General features: G+C 40.9%; 1 protein-coding gene across 8 annotated transcripts in view; it reads left to right on the forward strand.

Annotated features, from left to right (window-relative positions):
- Window positions 1–17,622, forward strand: part of zfhx3b (zinc finger homeobox 3b) — a 267,683-nt gene that overhangs the window by 236,646 nt on the left and 13,415 nt on the right. For all 8 annotated transcript variants that reach the window (XM_079865444.1, XM_079865445.1, XM_079865443.1 and 5 more), the window contains 3 exons: window positions 3,725–3,832; window positions 14,264–14,397; window positions 14,824–15,024. In XM_079865444.1, coding sequence (XP_079721570.1) covers window positions 3,725–3,832; window positions 14,264–14,397; window positions 14,824–15,024 — 443 coding nt within the window. The remainder of the gene's footprint in view (window positions 1–3,724; window positions 3,833–14,263; window positions 14,398–14,823; window positions 15,025–17,622) is intronic.

Raw genomic sequence — 17,622 nt, forward strand, 5'->3', positions numbered from 1 at the left:
GGCTCACATCGTTCCACTGCGCTCTGGCTGGAGGAAAGGTGAGGCGAGGCAGGCCAGAGACTCGCCTCGAGAGCCAATTCTAGACCTTCAGAGGATCCCAAGAGCTTCCCAGGTACGGTCCCTCAATGTGTACGCATTTTGGAGAGTGCCAGGCTGATTCCTGATGAGTTCGATGCTGGGTTTGTGGTATGAATATGCACACCGGCCCTTCGGTCTGGGTAGAAGAGGCTGGATGAAGCAGTGGTTAGCATGTATTATTTATTTGGCGGTTTGTGCCTGTCAGTATGATTAGTATGTGTGTAATCACCGTTCTTCTGGGGAAACGGGGGAAGGCAGCTCGGCCTCATCTGAAGGTAATCGCGCTGTCTTCTGAGTCTCATCGTTTGGCGCTGACTTCCTGTCTAGCATCTGCTTTTGTCATCTCCACATATTTCTCTGTCCGTGATCTGTATATATTTGTCTGTGCCTTTCTAACCTCTCTGCCTTCATCTGCTCTGTGTATGCGTCTTGCCAATTTCTCTTCCTTGCTTGTATAGGGTGACACCTATAGGTCAACGTGAGATACTGCATGCTGAGAGAGACTGTGTGTGCTGGGCATGCGGTTTGAATGCTTCATCTGCAGTTCGCTCACACGTTATCATGCGTCTCTGAGTCCGCCGAGACGACCTCCTTACAAAATTAAAGTCCATTTTCTGTATCCTTCCATGTCTGGATTTGGTGAAATGTTGTGGTATTGTGTTTCCTCCGAGAACAGGCTTGCTTTGTAATTTCAGGCGCTGCGGTGGGCTTATTCGGTTGGCGTGATTAGATTAAGGCAAAAGTTAATATCACTGTACGAGGGCGGGTTAATGAGGACGATTAATTAGAAAGCCTAACCTTCAGGGTATTGTCCTTTACATTTTTAGGATTTGGGTTAGCAAATGGCCTCTCGCCATAGCTGCGAGTGCTTCCTCTTAATCTATTTCCAGGCCAGATCTATGACTACATTTGGGTGGGTCCTTTCATTTGCAGCTTACTCTAAGGCCACTTGTGACCTTTCATTAATTATGGCTGGCCCGGGTTTAATCATTGTGTACTGCGGTGGTGGTGGAGATGAGGAATAGGCACATTCATTTGCCTCTTAGACACACGGCCATGGAATTAAATATCTACCTATCTGAGTACTACTGTGGGGAGGGAGGGTGGTCGGCGTATAGTCAGGGAGCGAGAGGTTGATGAGAAAAAGGTGAGAGATGATTTAGGGTGGCAGCTGTTGCATGAAGCGACTCTCTATTAAGAGAAGTAAGTGTGCTAGAGCAGGAATTAGACACACTGGCGGCTCTTCTAGAGGTGTAAAATCTACCTGGGGATTATTTTGTAATCTAGCTGCTTCTGACTCCATATCATATAGTAATTCCCAGCCTGGTGAAGGTGGATTTATCTAGACTGCAGTGCATGTTGCTTTCATTTTTTTTTTTTTTGCCTTTCCAGCCCATTACTCAGCCCAATGCTGGGTAATGTTGGTTTGTGGGGAACGGAAATTGCTCGTTGCCTTGGGAACATAACAGAAACAGGCACGTTTGTGAAATAATGACATTTTCTATATGTATATATAGGCAGTTATTCCACTGAATCAGTGTGGTCTCTTGAGTAATATGGCCTAACTGCATAATCCATACTGCGATCAAGCTCTAGGTGCTCCATCTACACCGAACACAGGTGCAAATCTCTGTGTTTTTGCTTTACGGAGCTTTTGTGGTTGTTTTTAGAAGAAAAAAAAATTCGACTGAGATGAAATGAACAACAGTTCTGTTTATGTACCGCCTCCTTTGTATCTGCACGCCTGTAGGTTATTATTTAATAATTTGCCTGTTATGCTGAAAAACTACTCTTGTGAATTAACACACGTAGTTTTATAACCTTGCAGTGTACGGAAGACTCTGTATACTAGTGTTCTCTTGTGTAATTACTTTCTCCCAGAATGCCACAGCGGAAACCACAGCGATTGTAGGCTTTGGCAAACGGTCTGCCCCAGTCGTGTTTCCTCTTGGTGCATCAATAATTAAAACAGTGCAACAAAATGCAGAATTACACATAGCAATCCACACAAGACCATCAGATGTAAATGGCTTTAACTGCTCTAGATACACACACACACACACGCTCACACACAAATGGTTTCTTGTAGCACATTAAGTCAAGGAGATGGAAATGTTTAGAGATGTTGATGTATTACTCGCAGCGAGAGAGTTATGGCGGAGGCGTTTATTAAATACGCCGCTCCATGTTCATGCAGAGACCAAAAAAGCGTTTTTGAAGAATGATGGATTGAGGTTGTACTTTAACAGTTCTGAAAACCGAACACTGATGAGAATAAACTTTAATGGATTGCGGGGCGGCTTTTAAAAAAAAAACGGCTGGTCCGGATTCAAGTCGCGTCCCGGGAAGGCTTCTAAAGTGGCTGGAACGTTATTCGACAATAAAAGCTGTTTTAAGTTAAGGGTTCCAATATTGTCGTGGAATAGCGCTCTTTGAGCGTGGAGATGAATATTTGAACAGGATATTTCAACGGCCGTTGTTGTCCTGTCGATACATCAATAACCCACCTGATAGAGTGCAGGGGGAGGCATTTTCAAAAGAACATTTAAGTACATTTGCTGAGAATTAGCTGACTTGTGTAATAACTGATAAGGCTTATTGACTGCCATGGACTTTACTGTTGCAAAATCAATGTTTGTGTGTGCTAGCCACGGTACTTTTAAACAAGCTCGGCCCAGGAAAGGGGGTGCTCGGGGTGCACGAGGTGGGAATAAAAAGGATTGATGCCCATTTTATTATCTGTTCTTCAGCATCTTCTCCCTGTTACTTACACATGGCATTATTGGAGATCCATTGTTGGGAGTTTGCTGCCTTTAAATGGCCTAATATATTGAACAGGGGGCTTTTAAGATGGTTACAGGGGATTTCTGCATTTGACTTGGCAAAATAAAATGAATTGTGGGCTGAGTTTTAAATATTTATGATGTTTTTTTTCTTTGCATTACCTTGGGTTTTAAAAATGAACTTAACCCGATATTGGTGAGCGGCCCGCAGCAAGGGACTGTAATTATGAATGTTGGGAGAGGTACTGGAGAGAGCGACGGACAGAAACTCTCCTCTCTCTCTCTCTCTCTCTCTCGATACTCGCACAATTATTTTTCCTGTCTGCATGCTCAGAGCCGCTGTGGAAAATGTGTGTATGTCTCTACCACATGTGTGCGGTTTGCTGCAGTTTTATGTTCATATTAAACAGAGGAAGCCATAAAGATATTTGTGTCATGGTCCTGCATAAATGAAGAATTATAACTGTGGAGTCGAGGCTCGTTTTAAAAGAAATCTCTATAAAATGATGCCATCAAAAATATAAGACATTATGAAAATAATCATGTGCTTAAAAAGAGTGAAAGATATAATTCTGCAAATGCATTTTGGAGAGACAAATATATTATTACAGAAAAATGTAATGTAAAAGTGCATATATATATATATATATATAATCTTGCAATTATATTTTGTGTAATTATATGGTCTAGCATCTATGGTAATGGAGAGAAGTGTCTGCTTTGTCTCATAACCTTGTAAATGGTTGTCAGAGAATGTAATTGTTGTGCGCTCCTATAGAAAAAATGCTGCCGTCCCTTTAAGTGCTTCCACCAATTCTGATGGAGTGTTGATTTACATATCCCATCCTCTCCTCCCCCTTCAGGAGAGCTGAGTGAGGATGTGGAGGCTGCCAGTGAGACCACCACAGATCAGGAGGACCAAACCAAAGACAGAGAGAGTGGGGGGGAGAGGGAGCTCACCAAAGGGACAGGTAAGCCCTATCTTTCCAATTCACTATACAGGGAGTCCATTATAACAAGGGACTGCTAGATGTTTACATATATAGTCACTAAGAAACCTTTGTATTCCACAGCTCCAGTGTAGTGGCTTATTAAATAAGGTGATGTTTTACCACAAATATTTTCAGTTTTTTTTTTTTCAAGAATCAAGCTTAATTTAATATGTTTTATTTCGCACCCTTGAGGATTTAGTTGGAATTCCCAGGAAAAAAATTATCCCTGATTACGGCGAATCTGTTCAAGTGACAAAAACACAAGTCAGGGCCTACGTACAGAGTTACAGAGCAGCCATGTGTCTGAACACATGTGACCGTGTTCTCTGCCTCACACACACACACCTCTGAAGAATGCTATCAGATAGGAGTATTTTGCAGGCTGGGATTGGGGGCGGTTGTGGCAGGTGCAGGTGTCAGGTTTCATAGAGAGGTGTGGTTTAAGAGGAGGGGGGCTGCCTGGGGTGTTGGAGTGGATTGGAGTGGAGTGGAGAGCAGAGAGAGGCCTGTGGAGGTGTAAGTGGAGATCAGTGGTGCGTTGCTGTGCTGCTGATGTGTTCGGAAAGCTGCGAGGGCTTGTAGCACGTGCTGTGTTACGAGCTTGTGTGTGTGTGTGTGTGTGTGTGTGTGTGTGTGTGTGTGTGAGAGAGAGAGAGAGAGAGAGTCAACTGGCTTCTGGTTTGTTACTATAGTCATATGTACCTGAGCATGAAATGTACCGCATTAAAAAAGTGGGGTAAAACTTTACAATATGGTCCCATTAGTTGACTTAGCTTTAGTTGATGCACTCAAATGAACTAACTATGAACAATACATTTTTGTTAGTGTTTTTTAATCTTTGTTAATGTTTGCTAATATAAATACAGCTGTTCCTGTTATTCATGTCAGCTCAGGTCCCTTAAATAATATTTACAGATACAACTTTTGATTTTAATTATGTATTAGTAAATGTTAGAATTAACAATAACTTTAAAGATTAATACATGTTTTATTTTTTATTAGTTTAACGAATGAAAATGTTAACTAGAAAACAGATATTCGGATGATTGTAACGTAATATAAATGGCACTATATTCTTTAAAACATCGATTAAGACTACTTCTACACTGTCTCGCTGAAATTAAAGTCAAGATTTGTTACAAAAATAGTTACAAAAGTGCAGAGGGAAGTTTGAAAATATTACAATTTTCAGTTCTGTTTTAGGGCAAGTAAACAAAATAATGTGTCAGTTTGTTTGGATGACGCTCTTAGAAGAATATATGTACTACTTGGCTGCACAGTATTGATTAATTGAGATCTTCTATTTGACTTTTTAGGTGAATTTAATAATATTAATAATTTTGCTGAATGATATCTATAATAATATGGTTTAATTGGAAAGCACTTATGGTTTGTCTCAATGAAGGTATACTTAATGATATGAATTGTGCTGAAAAAAAAAAAGAGAAAAAGAAAATGGTTAGGAACTTAGGAAACACATCAGTATATGCATGCATGTGCAGTTTGGACTTTAAGCATTAGTCATGTCCTCTGACAGGTGCATGCTGGTCTGAATGTGATGGATGTCAATTATTGTTTGCCATCTTGCGTTTGAAGTTCCATTCACGAGGAGGAGTTCAATTCGTGCCAGTGCAGAAGCCGTTTGATTGTGAGATGGAAGTAGTCAGGGCGAACACCTGTCTGGAACAAGGGTTTTCACAATAGCTGTACCTCACAGGCGAAAGGATATACTTAACTTCATTCTTCATGATAGGAAAAACAATTTTAGTCCTTCGCATGTTCCACATTTCATTATTATTAGCATTACTTTTTAAATTCCAAAACTACTGCAAAAAAGTTCATTGGAGCATTTGAAGGCAAATCTTTTAAAGCGTCGTTTGATTTTTTTCCAACTTTCATTTTAAATGAGGCTGAGTTGTTTGTGCACTTTGAGCGAGTGCCACTCAGCTTTGATGGGGAGAAATAATGATATGCATCGCCTGCCTGAAAATGGCTAAAAGTATATTTTAACACATCAAAATAAAGCACTTTAAAAAGCATTAAAATGAGCTGTTTGATTAATAATTCAGCCGTTACCTGTGGTGCCGAAGAAGACGACTATTGCGCATTAGGAGCCCTGCGTCTTTTCTGAAAGGCATGCAATTCCATACAAGAATATTCAATTCTTTTCCTCCCCCTGTCAGTTGCTAATCACCAAATAAGTGTGTTTCTGTGTCTTCACAAAGGAAAGATGTGCTTGCATATGAAAAATTTACAGGCTTCCCAGCAGCTTATTAGGAACGCTTAGTTAAAAATAGCGTGCATTAGGAAGCCAGGTCTAGGGTGCCGTTTGATGTCTGAGGAGAGGTGGAGAGGGGAGGAAGGAGTGACGGGGGTGGAAGAGTGAAACCTGGCGGTGTTGTGATCTAAGATACTGGTGCTGCTTTAATGGAAGCTTTTTTATATTCTTTTTCTAATCGTGTTTAGAACTCACTTTCATGATTGACGGACAGAGCGGCGTGAGACTGCGCTACGAGAGGCTTTCTTGAACCCCTGCCTGGGAAGCACTGGAATGCTTTTAGTAAACAGAGGCACTCTTGTTTTGGCTGGAGATTGTCTGAGAATGTGTGTGGAGAATGTGTCAATGATGAGCCGCTGGACTCCGGCGCGATGGGGACGTAGCTAACCTGTTATTTAAAGGCACGCATCCGAGCGGATTTGAGTCACACTGTCAAAGCGGGCTGTTATTAGGGCCTGTCATTAGTGTTGTTGAAGTTTTTCCTCTCATCCTAGTCATGCGAACACCGAGCGTTGAAATGTGGGAGCGCTTCACAGATGACACTCGAGTCGAGCGTGTTAGTACCATCCGAGTTAAGCCGTAGCCGTTCCTGATGGGTCTCATTTGGTGCATGTAGAGTTAGTTTGTGCACGATGGGTCAACACATACAAGGAAAAAGATACATATTTATGTTTAATTGTTAGAGCTAGAACTGGTATGGTAAATTGCTAGATTCCCAAAGTATTTGTTAATAAATATATCAAATATTTGATAAAGGTGAGTCCTGATCATTGGGTTATCATGGTTAACCTTAGTGCAATGGGATGATGGGGCTTTATTGAAGCAAAAAGGGTGGTTATGGGGCAGAAAATAAGGATAGAGGAAGTTACGGATGGACAGAGAAAGGGGAGGATACGTGGCAATGTGGAGCTGAAAGAGATGAGCAGAATTGTTAATTCACTTAAGGACTAAGGAGCAACCAAAATATGATTTGAAATGTTTAACGTAAATATAGGACGGGAGGGGGTGGTTTACAGGCGACTGCCGTCCTCGGCAGGTTTATGAATATTTCCTCCCAACCCCCAACTTTCAAATCACTGGGGTTATAGAGAGGGAGGCAAAATAATCAGATGCAGGTCAGACGCTATCTGACACGCCAGCAGCAGCCCTCCAAATTGGTTCCGTCTCTTTTGCCTTATGCATTAACTTAAATATATGAATGTCAGTGATTGGATGCACAGGGGACGGTGTATATTTGTGTGTGTACTGGAGAGAAAGAGACAGCAGTGAGAAGGACAGCAAAATAATTGTCCTCTGACTGCAAGGTGAACATTAGCACCCCCTGGACGCAGAGGAAGTGTATTACAAGTTTCCATCTCCTTGCATTATTTCATGGCCTTGATGTCCATCAATAGTTTTACAGGAGTTGATGTGAACAGGCAGCGGTTCTAGCCGCGGCGTGTTATAATCGTAGTTAATGCAACCGTAGCTGTCAGGGTTGTCAGCTGACTTAGTGAATATTGCTGAAGAAATGGCATGAAAACTGTCATGATTTTTATGATGCCATATTTATTGCATCATCCTGAGGGTGTTTTAAGATGAATTTACCAGGTAGTGAAACGATCTGAAAAGCATGTCACTGAAGTTCTTCCTAACGCCCTGTCTCTGAAACAAAGCATCAATCAAAGCTGTTTTAAAAGCACCAACGCGTTTGCATATTCATATCGTGTCCTTTAAAACATGTCATCCCTTCAATTAAAATTATTTTTGTCTTGAGGACTAATAGGCTATAAATTGTCCTTGTTTGTGAGCCAGCGCTCACATAGACCTGTGTTTATGAGTCTTACTCCCTGTATTCTAATTGGCATGCCGTCCTGCGAGAGAGAGAGAGAGAGAGAGATGCATGTATGGGTGTCAGTGTGTGTATGTCCTCTAAAGGTGATTGCGGCATTAGCTCCCGCCTAGCAATTGGAAGATTAATAACACGTCCACTAATTGATATCTCCTTTTAATTTCTTCATTTTAAATTTGTCTTTGTAGCAGTCACGCCTGTGGGGCTACATGGGCACTTCCTTTGCAGAGCCATGGAGGTGGTCCTTTCATTTAATAGTGGGTTATACACCAAGGGAACTGTGATATGATAAGCCGCAATATGGAATGGCGTTGGCGTCAGGCTTTGGTTGTAATTTTCTTTATTTGAAATTAATTGATGCAGAGTAATTACCTGAGAAATATGAGGTGAAATGGAATATAGCCCTTTGTTGCTCAGGGCACCATCGCGGCCTGCAGATTAAAAAGAGGAGGGAAAAGGGGGGCGGGGAGGGGTGAAGATGAGCAGAAAACTATAATATTGGGTTATTGTTAGCTGTGGTAAAAGTGAATGACTTATGGCACTGGGGAGTTGGACCGCTCCTTTGTATTAATGGTTAAATAGCAGAGGGACTAGGAGGAGAACTGTCATGAGTGAGGTCTGGGGAGAGAAGCGGGAAAGACGAGAGAACGATGGAGGAGGTTTGACCTCCTGAAAAGTGAAGAATGGGATGGCGTTGACTTTTTAACTAGTAACCAGCTAGTTCCATGGTCAACCAGCTTACCCAGAAGGACCGTGCTGGTTGATCCCCTCTGGTCCATCAGCTACACTGCAAAAAGTTATTTCCTTCCTTAGTACTTGGTTTCCAGTACAAATATCTAAACATTGTTAAATCAAGATACATTGACTAGAGAAGCAAAATGACCTAAGATTTTAAGTCTTGTTTTCTGAAAATGAAGTGAATTTATACTTAAAACGAGAAGGAAAAAAGTCTGTCAATGGGGTAAGAAATATAAGCAAAATGAAGTATATAAGAAATCGTAATTTACAACCTTAATAAAATCTCCTATTTTTTTCTTTCAATGTAGACTAGGACCAAACCATCTATAAACCTCTATTGAGCATGTTGATGGGTTGCTGCTGATTGTGTTGGAAAGTGGTCAGGCTTTTTGTAGGACTCATTATGTCCAAGTATAGACTTGCCTTTTTTAGGAGCAAAAGCTGGGCTGGATAAAGCAAGGATGAATTGATCACCTGACGTTTCCCATGCCTTCTTGGAAACACATCTGCTGAGTTTTCGCAAATGCACATGATGCACTCCATATGCCAGGGGAAATAATTTTTCTACTCTTTCCCTGTCCGCCCACTTGCAGTGTCCAGTTAGTCTCGTAGGAGATGACTTCCCAAGGACACCTGGGTAATGATATGATGGCAGCTGTGGTTACATTTGTGGACATTTTCAGTGGCGCAGGACTTGTTGCGTTATTGCTGTCCTGCTCGTGTCAGTCGCACACTTGTCCGGTGCCTCCCTCCCATGAAAGCGCTTCACGTCTCTGATTTAGAGGCTTAGCACTCAGCACTGACAGCCTCCTCTGGCTGGCTGAGAAATGCTGCTCAGCTCCAAGGCTTGAGAAAAGGTGCCAAAGTCCAATTCACTTACGGGACACTCCAGAACAAAGACCTCCTGCTTACGGAAAAGGCCCATGAATTAATAATCACCTAATTGACTTTTAAGACTTTTTTCACTGCTTCTCCTTTGGCTTTTGTGATGTCAGATGAAAGTTGGGGCGTTGTCGCTGTCTCTGTGGGTTTTGCTGCAAGTCTGCTCTACTGCTGAATGGTAGAATTGAGGTCAGATGTACAGATACTACATTAGGATGGTTTCGAGAAGACTGATGTAGTTCCCACTCCTTTAAATACAGGAAAATACCACCAGAAAAAAAAAGAAAAAAAAAACTAAAACTAATGCTAGTCATTTTTGTGTAACACTGTTTCTGTGAAGGCAAAATCCATTTTTTATATGTACTAAATATCAGTTATTCTATCAGTGTACGCATTAGGCAGCTATTTTGCCATTTTGAGATTATTTGTGCAGGCCAATATTTAACCATTTTTAAAACATTTTTAAATTAAGCCAAAATTTTACCAATTTGAGATGATTCATGTATGTCGATATTTGGGCATTTGGAAATTAATCAATATAGACAATGATTATGCTTTTAGAGATTATTTATATTGACTGATATTTAGACATTTTAGGTTTTATGATCTGGGAATATTTATTTATTTATTTATTTTTAAAGTTGCCAGCCACCGGCAGCGTTTTTGATCATTTACACAAAAATCTCATGGCCACCAGAATAGTTTGAGGCATGAATATCCAAACATCCATAATATCAAAAAGAAAGAACAGAGCCTCTGCTTTAAAAAAAAAAAAAAATTGCTTCATGCATTCTTTTTTTTTAATCAATACTTGATTGTGGGTTAGTTTATTTAAAAAAGCAACATTTTGAACAAAAAGCTGAGAAAAAAAATCTAAGACTACAACATGCATAAGCAATCTCTTTTTTTCTGCTCCTTTTTTGCCTGTATTTTGATTCAGAGATTCAGAAAATTCCATCAATGTCGGGGAAGGAGTTAAAACAATAAATAATATATATATATATTTAAAAATATGTATATACACTTTAAAAAAAAACAACATTTTAACATGTTTGTTCTGGTTAATTCATTTTGTGTTCATCTCCTTTTACTCTTATAATACCCTGCTTTTTAAGATTTGGCGTTTGAAAACCCATATTGGTCAATCACTAGCACACAGTAAACATACCGGAGCCTGACACACATAGCCAGGTTCATGAGTAGAGACCAGGGAGAGGGAGGGGAGCGAAAGAGAGACCCCCGCCTTCAGGTTCTGGTCATGGTCTCTAATAACGGATCTGACCTGCTCAGATGTCGAGGCATGTTCCTGCGGCCGCCCAACCGTGCCGAACACACACGCATTGCACATGCCAACAGTCCGCTTTCTTTGCCTGTTTATTGGTCTCCATTTTGTTCCAGCGTGCTCTGTGATGATGTTTTCCTCTGCTTTTCTCCCTCCGTCTCCTGACAACAGAAAACAGGATACGGTAGCTGGGCTTTAGTCACGGGGGTTTGGTGGCAGAAGTGGGTTTTTGGGGCTTTTTAAAAGCAAACAATTGATCAGATTTATGGAGTCCTAACAGGGCGTGACGAGGTGCGGCTATGCCCAGAGGCAGCGGGCTGTTCTCCCCCCCCCCCCCCCCACACGTGCTGCAGGCCTCCGGCAGGCAGCTGCTCCCCTGACCTCACGCCATTCACGTGCAATAGTCTATTAGACAGAATTTACAATAAAAACAATTACAAGTAATACCCAAACAGTGTACCTAGCCCCTTTTCAATCATACTTAGAGTCACAGGCAATTGTTTTGTTGGTTTGTTTACATGTTTTTATCTTAAATGCATTAAAAGCATTAGCTAATTTTCTATGTTTTTGGGTGTATTCACACCAGGAAAGTCTAGTTCACTAGCTTTGGTCCGGATTAAATACAATGTTGAATGTTTTTGTTTGGCGTGGTTCTCTTTCTCACTGGCCTTTTTGCAAGTAAACCAAAAATTGAAAACAAAACCACATGTGTGCTAAGGTCATCCAATCATTGGACAGAAATTCACCTTAAACGAACCGTACCAGAATTCGTTTGGAACCGGACCGAGACCACCTCTTCAGCTGGGTCTCGGTACAGTTGTTTGGTCCGCACCTGAGTGCGATTACTGTATTTACACCTGTCCAAAAGATCCGCACCAAAGGGGGAAACAAACTTGAGTTTTATTCAGTCAAACCAAACAAGACTTAGAGTAGCTTTAGCCACTTGTTTTACTCTCTGCAATTGCTAACAAAAATGTACCACGGTAACCATGCTTCCACCACAATACCATAGTTACTTTTAAAACACAATAGTATAACTTTATTAGCATTTAGCATTAGCATTTAACATTAGCAGTTTTGAAGGAATTAATTTTTGATGACAGTGGTGGCTAATACCAGGTTTCCACAGTTTTATTGTAGTACGAATAACTGTATGCAATTTGGTTACCAACCAGGAACATGTCCTACAAGGAACATGAAAGGAGGTTTCCTGAAAGAAGGTGTACAAGCACACGATAATAGAGAGGCTAGGAAGAGTCAAGGGACTGCCACAGACACAGTCACAGTCACTGTCAGTAGGAGCAGTGCAGTAAGGAGGAAGTGGACAGTGCCAGGACTGAGAGTGAAGGTTAATGGCAAAGAAAGGGAGGTTTCTTTGTTTAACATTTCCTTTGTTTATTGGTGGATGTGTCTAATGGGATTGGCCATGACTGGACCTAATAGGGCAGCACTGGCTGATTGGGGGAGTCTCTGGGAGCTGCATCAGGCAGCGTTCCCCAAAGTAGGGCCCCCCACTGAAACCAGCTCTCAGCTGCCCTGCCCTGATTGGACCTGACACTTTAATGTCTGCCCAAGGAACATGGTCAGCCCGGCTTAAACTGACCCCCACACCCCTCCCCACAATCCCCTGCTCTCAATTTGCCCTTTCAGGACTGGACAAATCATGCCAAATTTAACTCTTTATAGCCTCGTTATGGGACGGCGAGAGAGAAGGGCGTCTTAAGTTTCACTGTGAATTCTTTCCCTTAGCAGTGTGAACAGTGTGTTCTCTTGACCCCTCTCTGGCTTAGAGTGCTTTACTTTTTATACAAGCCTTTTTTTTATTATTATTCGGAGCTCTGATTACTCTGTATTGCCACCCCAAGTTTGTTTTCTTCAGTTTTGTTGTGATTTTGTTGTTCCCAGATACATTCTGGTTAGCTAAGCTCTAGGCCTGTTGTTTTCACTCTGTCAGTATAGAAAGTGAAAAGACTAGCACACATTGAACTGTTAATTTTTAGATAGCTAGCTATAAATGGCAGTTTAAGTAGAGCTAACTGACAACAACATGTGAAATTGAGCTTGTGTAAAAATGTTGGTGTTCACATACTTGAATGGGAAACATTTCATAGCTTGCTTTTTTTTTTTTTTTTTCTCAGAAATGAGTGAGCCATGTCAATAGTGATAAATTAAGTTTTAGCTTTTGACTAACGTATTTGGCAGAGTCTTTTCTTTAAAAACTATAGAAAAATGTGAAACTTTAAACTATAAGATTTGCTGAAAACCGAAATAACTATTGAAAGTAATTTTGAATTCCAATGAGAAGTGCAAATAAACAAGGAAAAAGAATCGAAATAGGAACCAGAACATAACTCTTTCTTCTTGATACATTTTGAAGCTGCCTGTGGTATATTTGACTCTTTTCAAGTTGGGCGAATCCCTTCGCTGAAGCCACACTTCAAATGGCTTCATCTGAGAGAGCATGCATCCTAAAGCTGCTCACCGTGGCAAACTAATGTTTTGATTAGATGTCTGTGCCGGTGTCTGATGTCCTAAACATCCAACATAGGGAGAGACAAGCCGTCAAAGCATTGCACACTGCCTCTTCTAAGTGCCATGGGAGGAGCGGTTAAAAGACTACATTGGTTTGGAGGGGGAGCAGCCTGCCTTAGCAATCCACCGGCCTGGCTGATTCCCATTCAATGCCTATATATATCACTGCATATACAAACTGCAGTTATACTACATCCTTTTTTTTTTTTATCGACATTGTAAGTGGAGAGATGAAAGCATATTATATGGTGATATGACACAAGTCGGATTTGAACCACTTGCACAGCATTTGTTTACCTTACTTTCACTGAAATTGAGAAAGCTGCAGTAATATTTTTTTAATTCCCATTACCACTCATGTACTACGGCACTATATGCACACTTATACTGAGAGCTGTTGTAACACTGTGTCCACATTACCACACATACTACTCTACTGCCGACTGTTTCTAAATTTCCAGGTCCTGTCTTCCCACACTATTGTAGCTATATCAGAACATGAGAATATACTTATCAATACTTTTTCTTGCTATTGCATGTTCCTTGATCTGAAGGCGAAGAACTATGCGTTGTTTCAGCATTCAGTGGACTTTTACTATAGGTTACACTAACATAATAGCAAGTTAATTTATTTACCAATCTGCTTTTTAGTCTGCTTTGATAAGCCCAACATAGTAGGCTTCATAAAAGCCATTTTAAATGTAGTACAATGTTGTCATTGTGCAGTACAGCATCGTCACACTGCACAAAACTGTTTTACTGCATTTCATTTTCGTAAAGCCTGACTTATTGATTGATTGTATGCCTTGACTGCCAAATTGGTGCTGTGTTTTGACAAGTATGCATCTTTTTTTGTGTCTTTGGCAGCATCCAACCAATCGGAGAGGGATCAGACGGATTCCCCGGTCCCCTCCAAGCGACCTTCTTCGAGATCCGAGGCAGCGGAAAGCCCTCTCTCGTCGAAGCGACCCAGGACCGCTGAGAAGAGCAGTGGAGAGCAGGTATGGAGGAAAATCTACAGCCTTTATGAAACATTTAGAATTCTCTCTGTCTGCTTCTGTGAAGTAGATTTAGAAAGACCTAATCTAATCCCCAGGCATGTAGGTCTCATTAACTGTACCCATTAATTAACAAAATATCTAAGGATGTTGTTTTCACTCCTTTTCAATAAAGAGTAGTAGAAAGTAGCTGGCCTTTTTAAATTATGCATATAAAAATATTATATTTCTCCATCTTTTCTGCTGCTCTTGCAGTGCTAATTGTGCAAAAGGTGAAAAATCAATATGATATTTGACAGATGAGAGCTCTTTGAAGTGTCTGCCTCTCACTGCTCTCTGCATGGGAGAGGAGAGTCTTGCTCTGCCCTTGATTTGACCACTTTTCTCAACAAAATAATATTCTGTCTCCTCCTCCTTGTCATTGTACAGATGTACCAGTGCCCCTACTGCAAGTTCAGCAACACAGATCTGAACCGGCTCAGAATGCACGTGATGACGCAGCACTCAGTGCAGCCCATGTTCCGCTGCCCGTTGTGCCAGGACATGCTCAACAACAAGGTCCACCTGCAGTTCCATCTTACCCACCTCCACAGCGTGGCACCAGACTGCGTCGAAAAACTAATTGCCACTGTAAGTTACTCCAGAATGTATTTACCACTGCAGACTTCATATGCTTACATTTGTTTTCTCTAATGAATGTCCAAGACATTCAACCAAGCTTTCCTCCACGGTCAAAAGAACCTTACAAATAATTTCTAGTGGATAGATATCTATTCATCACAGTTAATTTCTCTCAGCAATCTTTTATTTTTAATGTGAGATGAGAGTGAAGGTCTCAAGACTCTTCTATTGTGTGGTGCGAAGGCCATATGCTTTTACACACTACCCATGTTCAGTAGTGATCATGTCAGGCATTAACCTTACAGATGACTCACAGTTTCTGCTTACTCACCTTGCCTTTGTGGACGAAGGTTGTTTCCTTTTATTTAATTGATGACATTTTAAGGCTTAATTAAAATGGCAAAAAAAAAAAAACAGATCGTTGTCAAATGGCCCCTGGGAATTCTGTATATTCAAAATGAGTCAAAAGCATGGAAATGCCTGGGTGTAACACTAATTGGGAATTCTTATGGCCAATATAATTTCCATGTTTTATTATGCTAGCAGGGATTAGCATGAAGGTTATTGTCCCAGAAGTTTTTTTGCTCGTTCATACCTCAGGGGACTTAATGGAGATCCCAGTTATGTTTCTGTTAGCATAGAAATGTACTGAAATATCTCACTATTCATCACAGGCGTCATCTTGGCAGATGTTGGGACATTTTGTGACACTGTTGAGATCTATGAAACTCTAGAAGAGAGTTTACTAAGATTGCTAGGGTCTTGTCAGGCAAAAACATATCTGTGAACCAGTACACTCTCCATTTAATTCCAGTGCTGATTAGAAGAAACAATTGGTTTGTAAAAAGTAGATAAATATCGTAATTCTTTATCTTAGAAGAAATGTTCTCGGTTTAGTGGAAAAAAATTAAAAGCCTCTTCTGATTACCAAGGTCATTTGTATTCCAGGCACTCTCTATAAGCAGTAATACTTACATCATCCCTTTACGTTATTTCCACATCTCTAGTCCCAGAGCGCTCAGGCCTCCAGCAGCCTACTCTGCCCGATTCCTCAGAGAATACTCACCTTATTCCATTTCAGCTTCTACTGAGACTACCCTACTTTCATGGTTTTTTTTCCCCCCACCAAATTTTAGCAGTGAAATAATTACGTGTAAGTTTGCCTGTGGAGTTTGAATTGCTTGCTTGGCCAATCACTCTAAATTCTGTGAAGGCAACTCCACTCCCCCAGCCCGAAAGCAAATGGTGAACACATTAGTAGAGGCCAGACGGCAATATTTTTTCTTTTATAGAGGTAATAATGCACTGAGCGCTGTACAAGTGTGGTGCATGATAGAAACTAACACAGCTAATACAATGCACATTAAAACCAGCACCTTTTTACAAGTAATGAGAGATGGAGAGAGGTACTCTATCCTGTTGCTCATGTCAGGCAGACAAGCTTAATGAATTCTGAATCAGGTGACTTTTAGTTCTTGCAAACATTGCATAAAGATGCACTCTTTACCACTCTCACTCACCCTACATCCTCCTCCTTCCTCTTCTCTCGCTCTCTCTCCCTCGTTCCCTCACTCTATGTCTAATGTTCTGTCTGTCTAAGATAGGGGTAATGAAAATAATTGTGCTTCATTAATTCTGAGTCTGGCTAGATGATAGCCATTTGGAACTATGTTTGCCAATTAGACGGTCCAAATTAAAAGTGACCTTGGGATACTCTCAGCACTCGGCGCTCTTTGCCTAATGATGCAGTTGTCTAGAAACAGTCCACTTTGTAATGTTAATCACAGGCATGTTTTGTTTCTGGAATTCTCCATACTGGTCACAATCACTTAACACTTTCATTTAGGAGGAGAGTGGGTTAGGGAGGAACCTAGAAAGCAGAAAAAAATTGCTACATTTCGTGATTTTGATTGCAGTAACCAGATGGTTATGAACTGCTCTGGTTCACTGATTATTTCTCAGAGTTTCAGACTCAAAGATGTTAGGTTGCGTGGGACTTTGATGGCACTTAGTTAGAGCTGCTGGCTGACTTGGAATGTGATTACGTTTTAAATCCACTATAAAACAGCTCCAGATCTCAGAAGACCAATAAAACAGCCATGTAATGATACAATGTTTGCCTAGGTCTCTAACAGGTAATTAGACGTTTTTGGTTAACATGGCCCCATTAACTTAACTAATATCATGATGTGCAGTATATTAAGTTTGAAGGATGTTACTGTATGTTCATATACAATTTCGTTTTTGTTGGGAAAAAATGTTTTCAACGCAGTAATAAAATCCAAACTCCCACAGACATGAAGCTATTGTTTGATGTGAGCAAAATAGAATTGGTTGTCTCTTGGGGAGGAAAAAGGGGCACTGAGTTGCAAGGGCACAAACAGGAGATGAAAAAAATATACATGTGGAGAGAGAGACAGCACTAGAGAGTCAGAAGGGGGATATATTGGTGAGATTGGGGTATTGAAATGCATGATGAGTGAGGCTGATTGTTCAGTTTGGGAAGTTAATTGAAGGAAGGTGAAGCACACAGTGGCTCATCTCCCAACCTTTTCCAATCTCAATCAGTGATTACTGTTAAATGGGAGCCTGTTAATGAATCTGTTT

Source organism: Squalius cephalus (genome assembly GCF_949319135.1).
Source record: "Squalius cephalus genome assembly, chromosome: 3".
NCBI lineage: Eukaryota > Metazoa > Chordata > Actinopteri > Cypriniformes > Leuciscidae > Squalius > Squalius cephalus.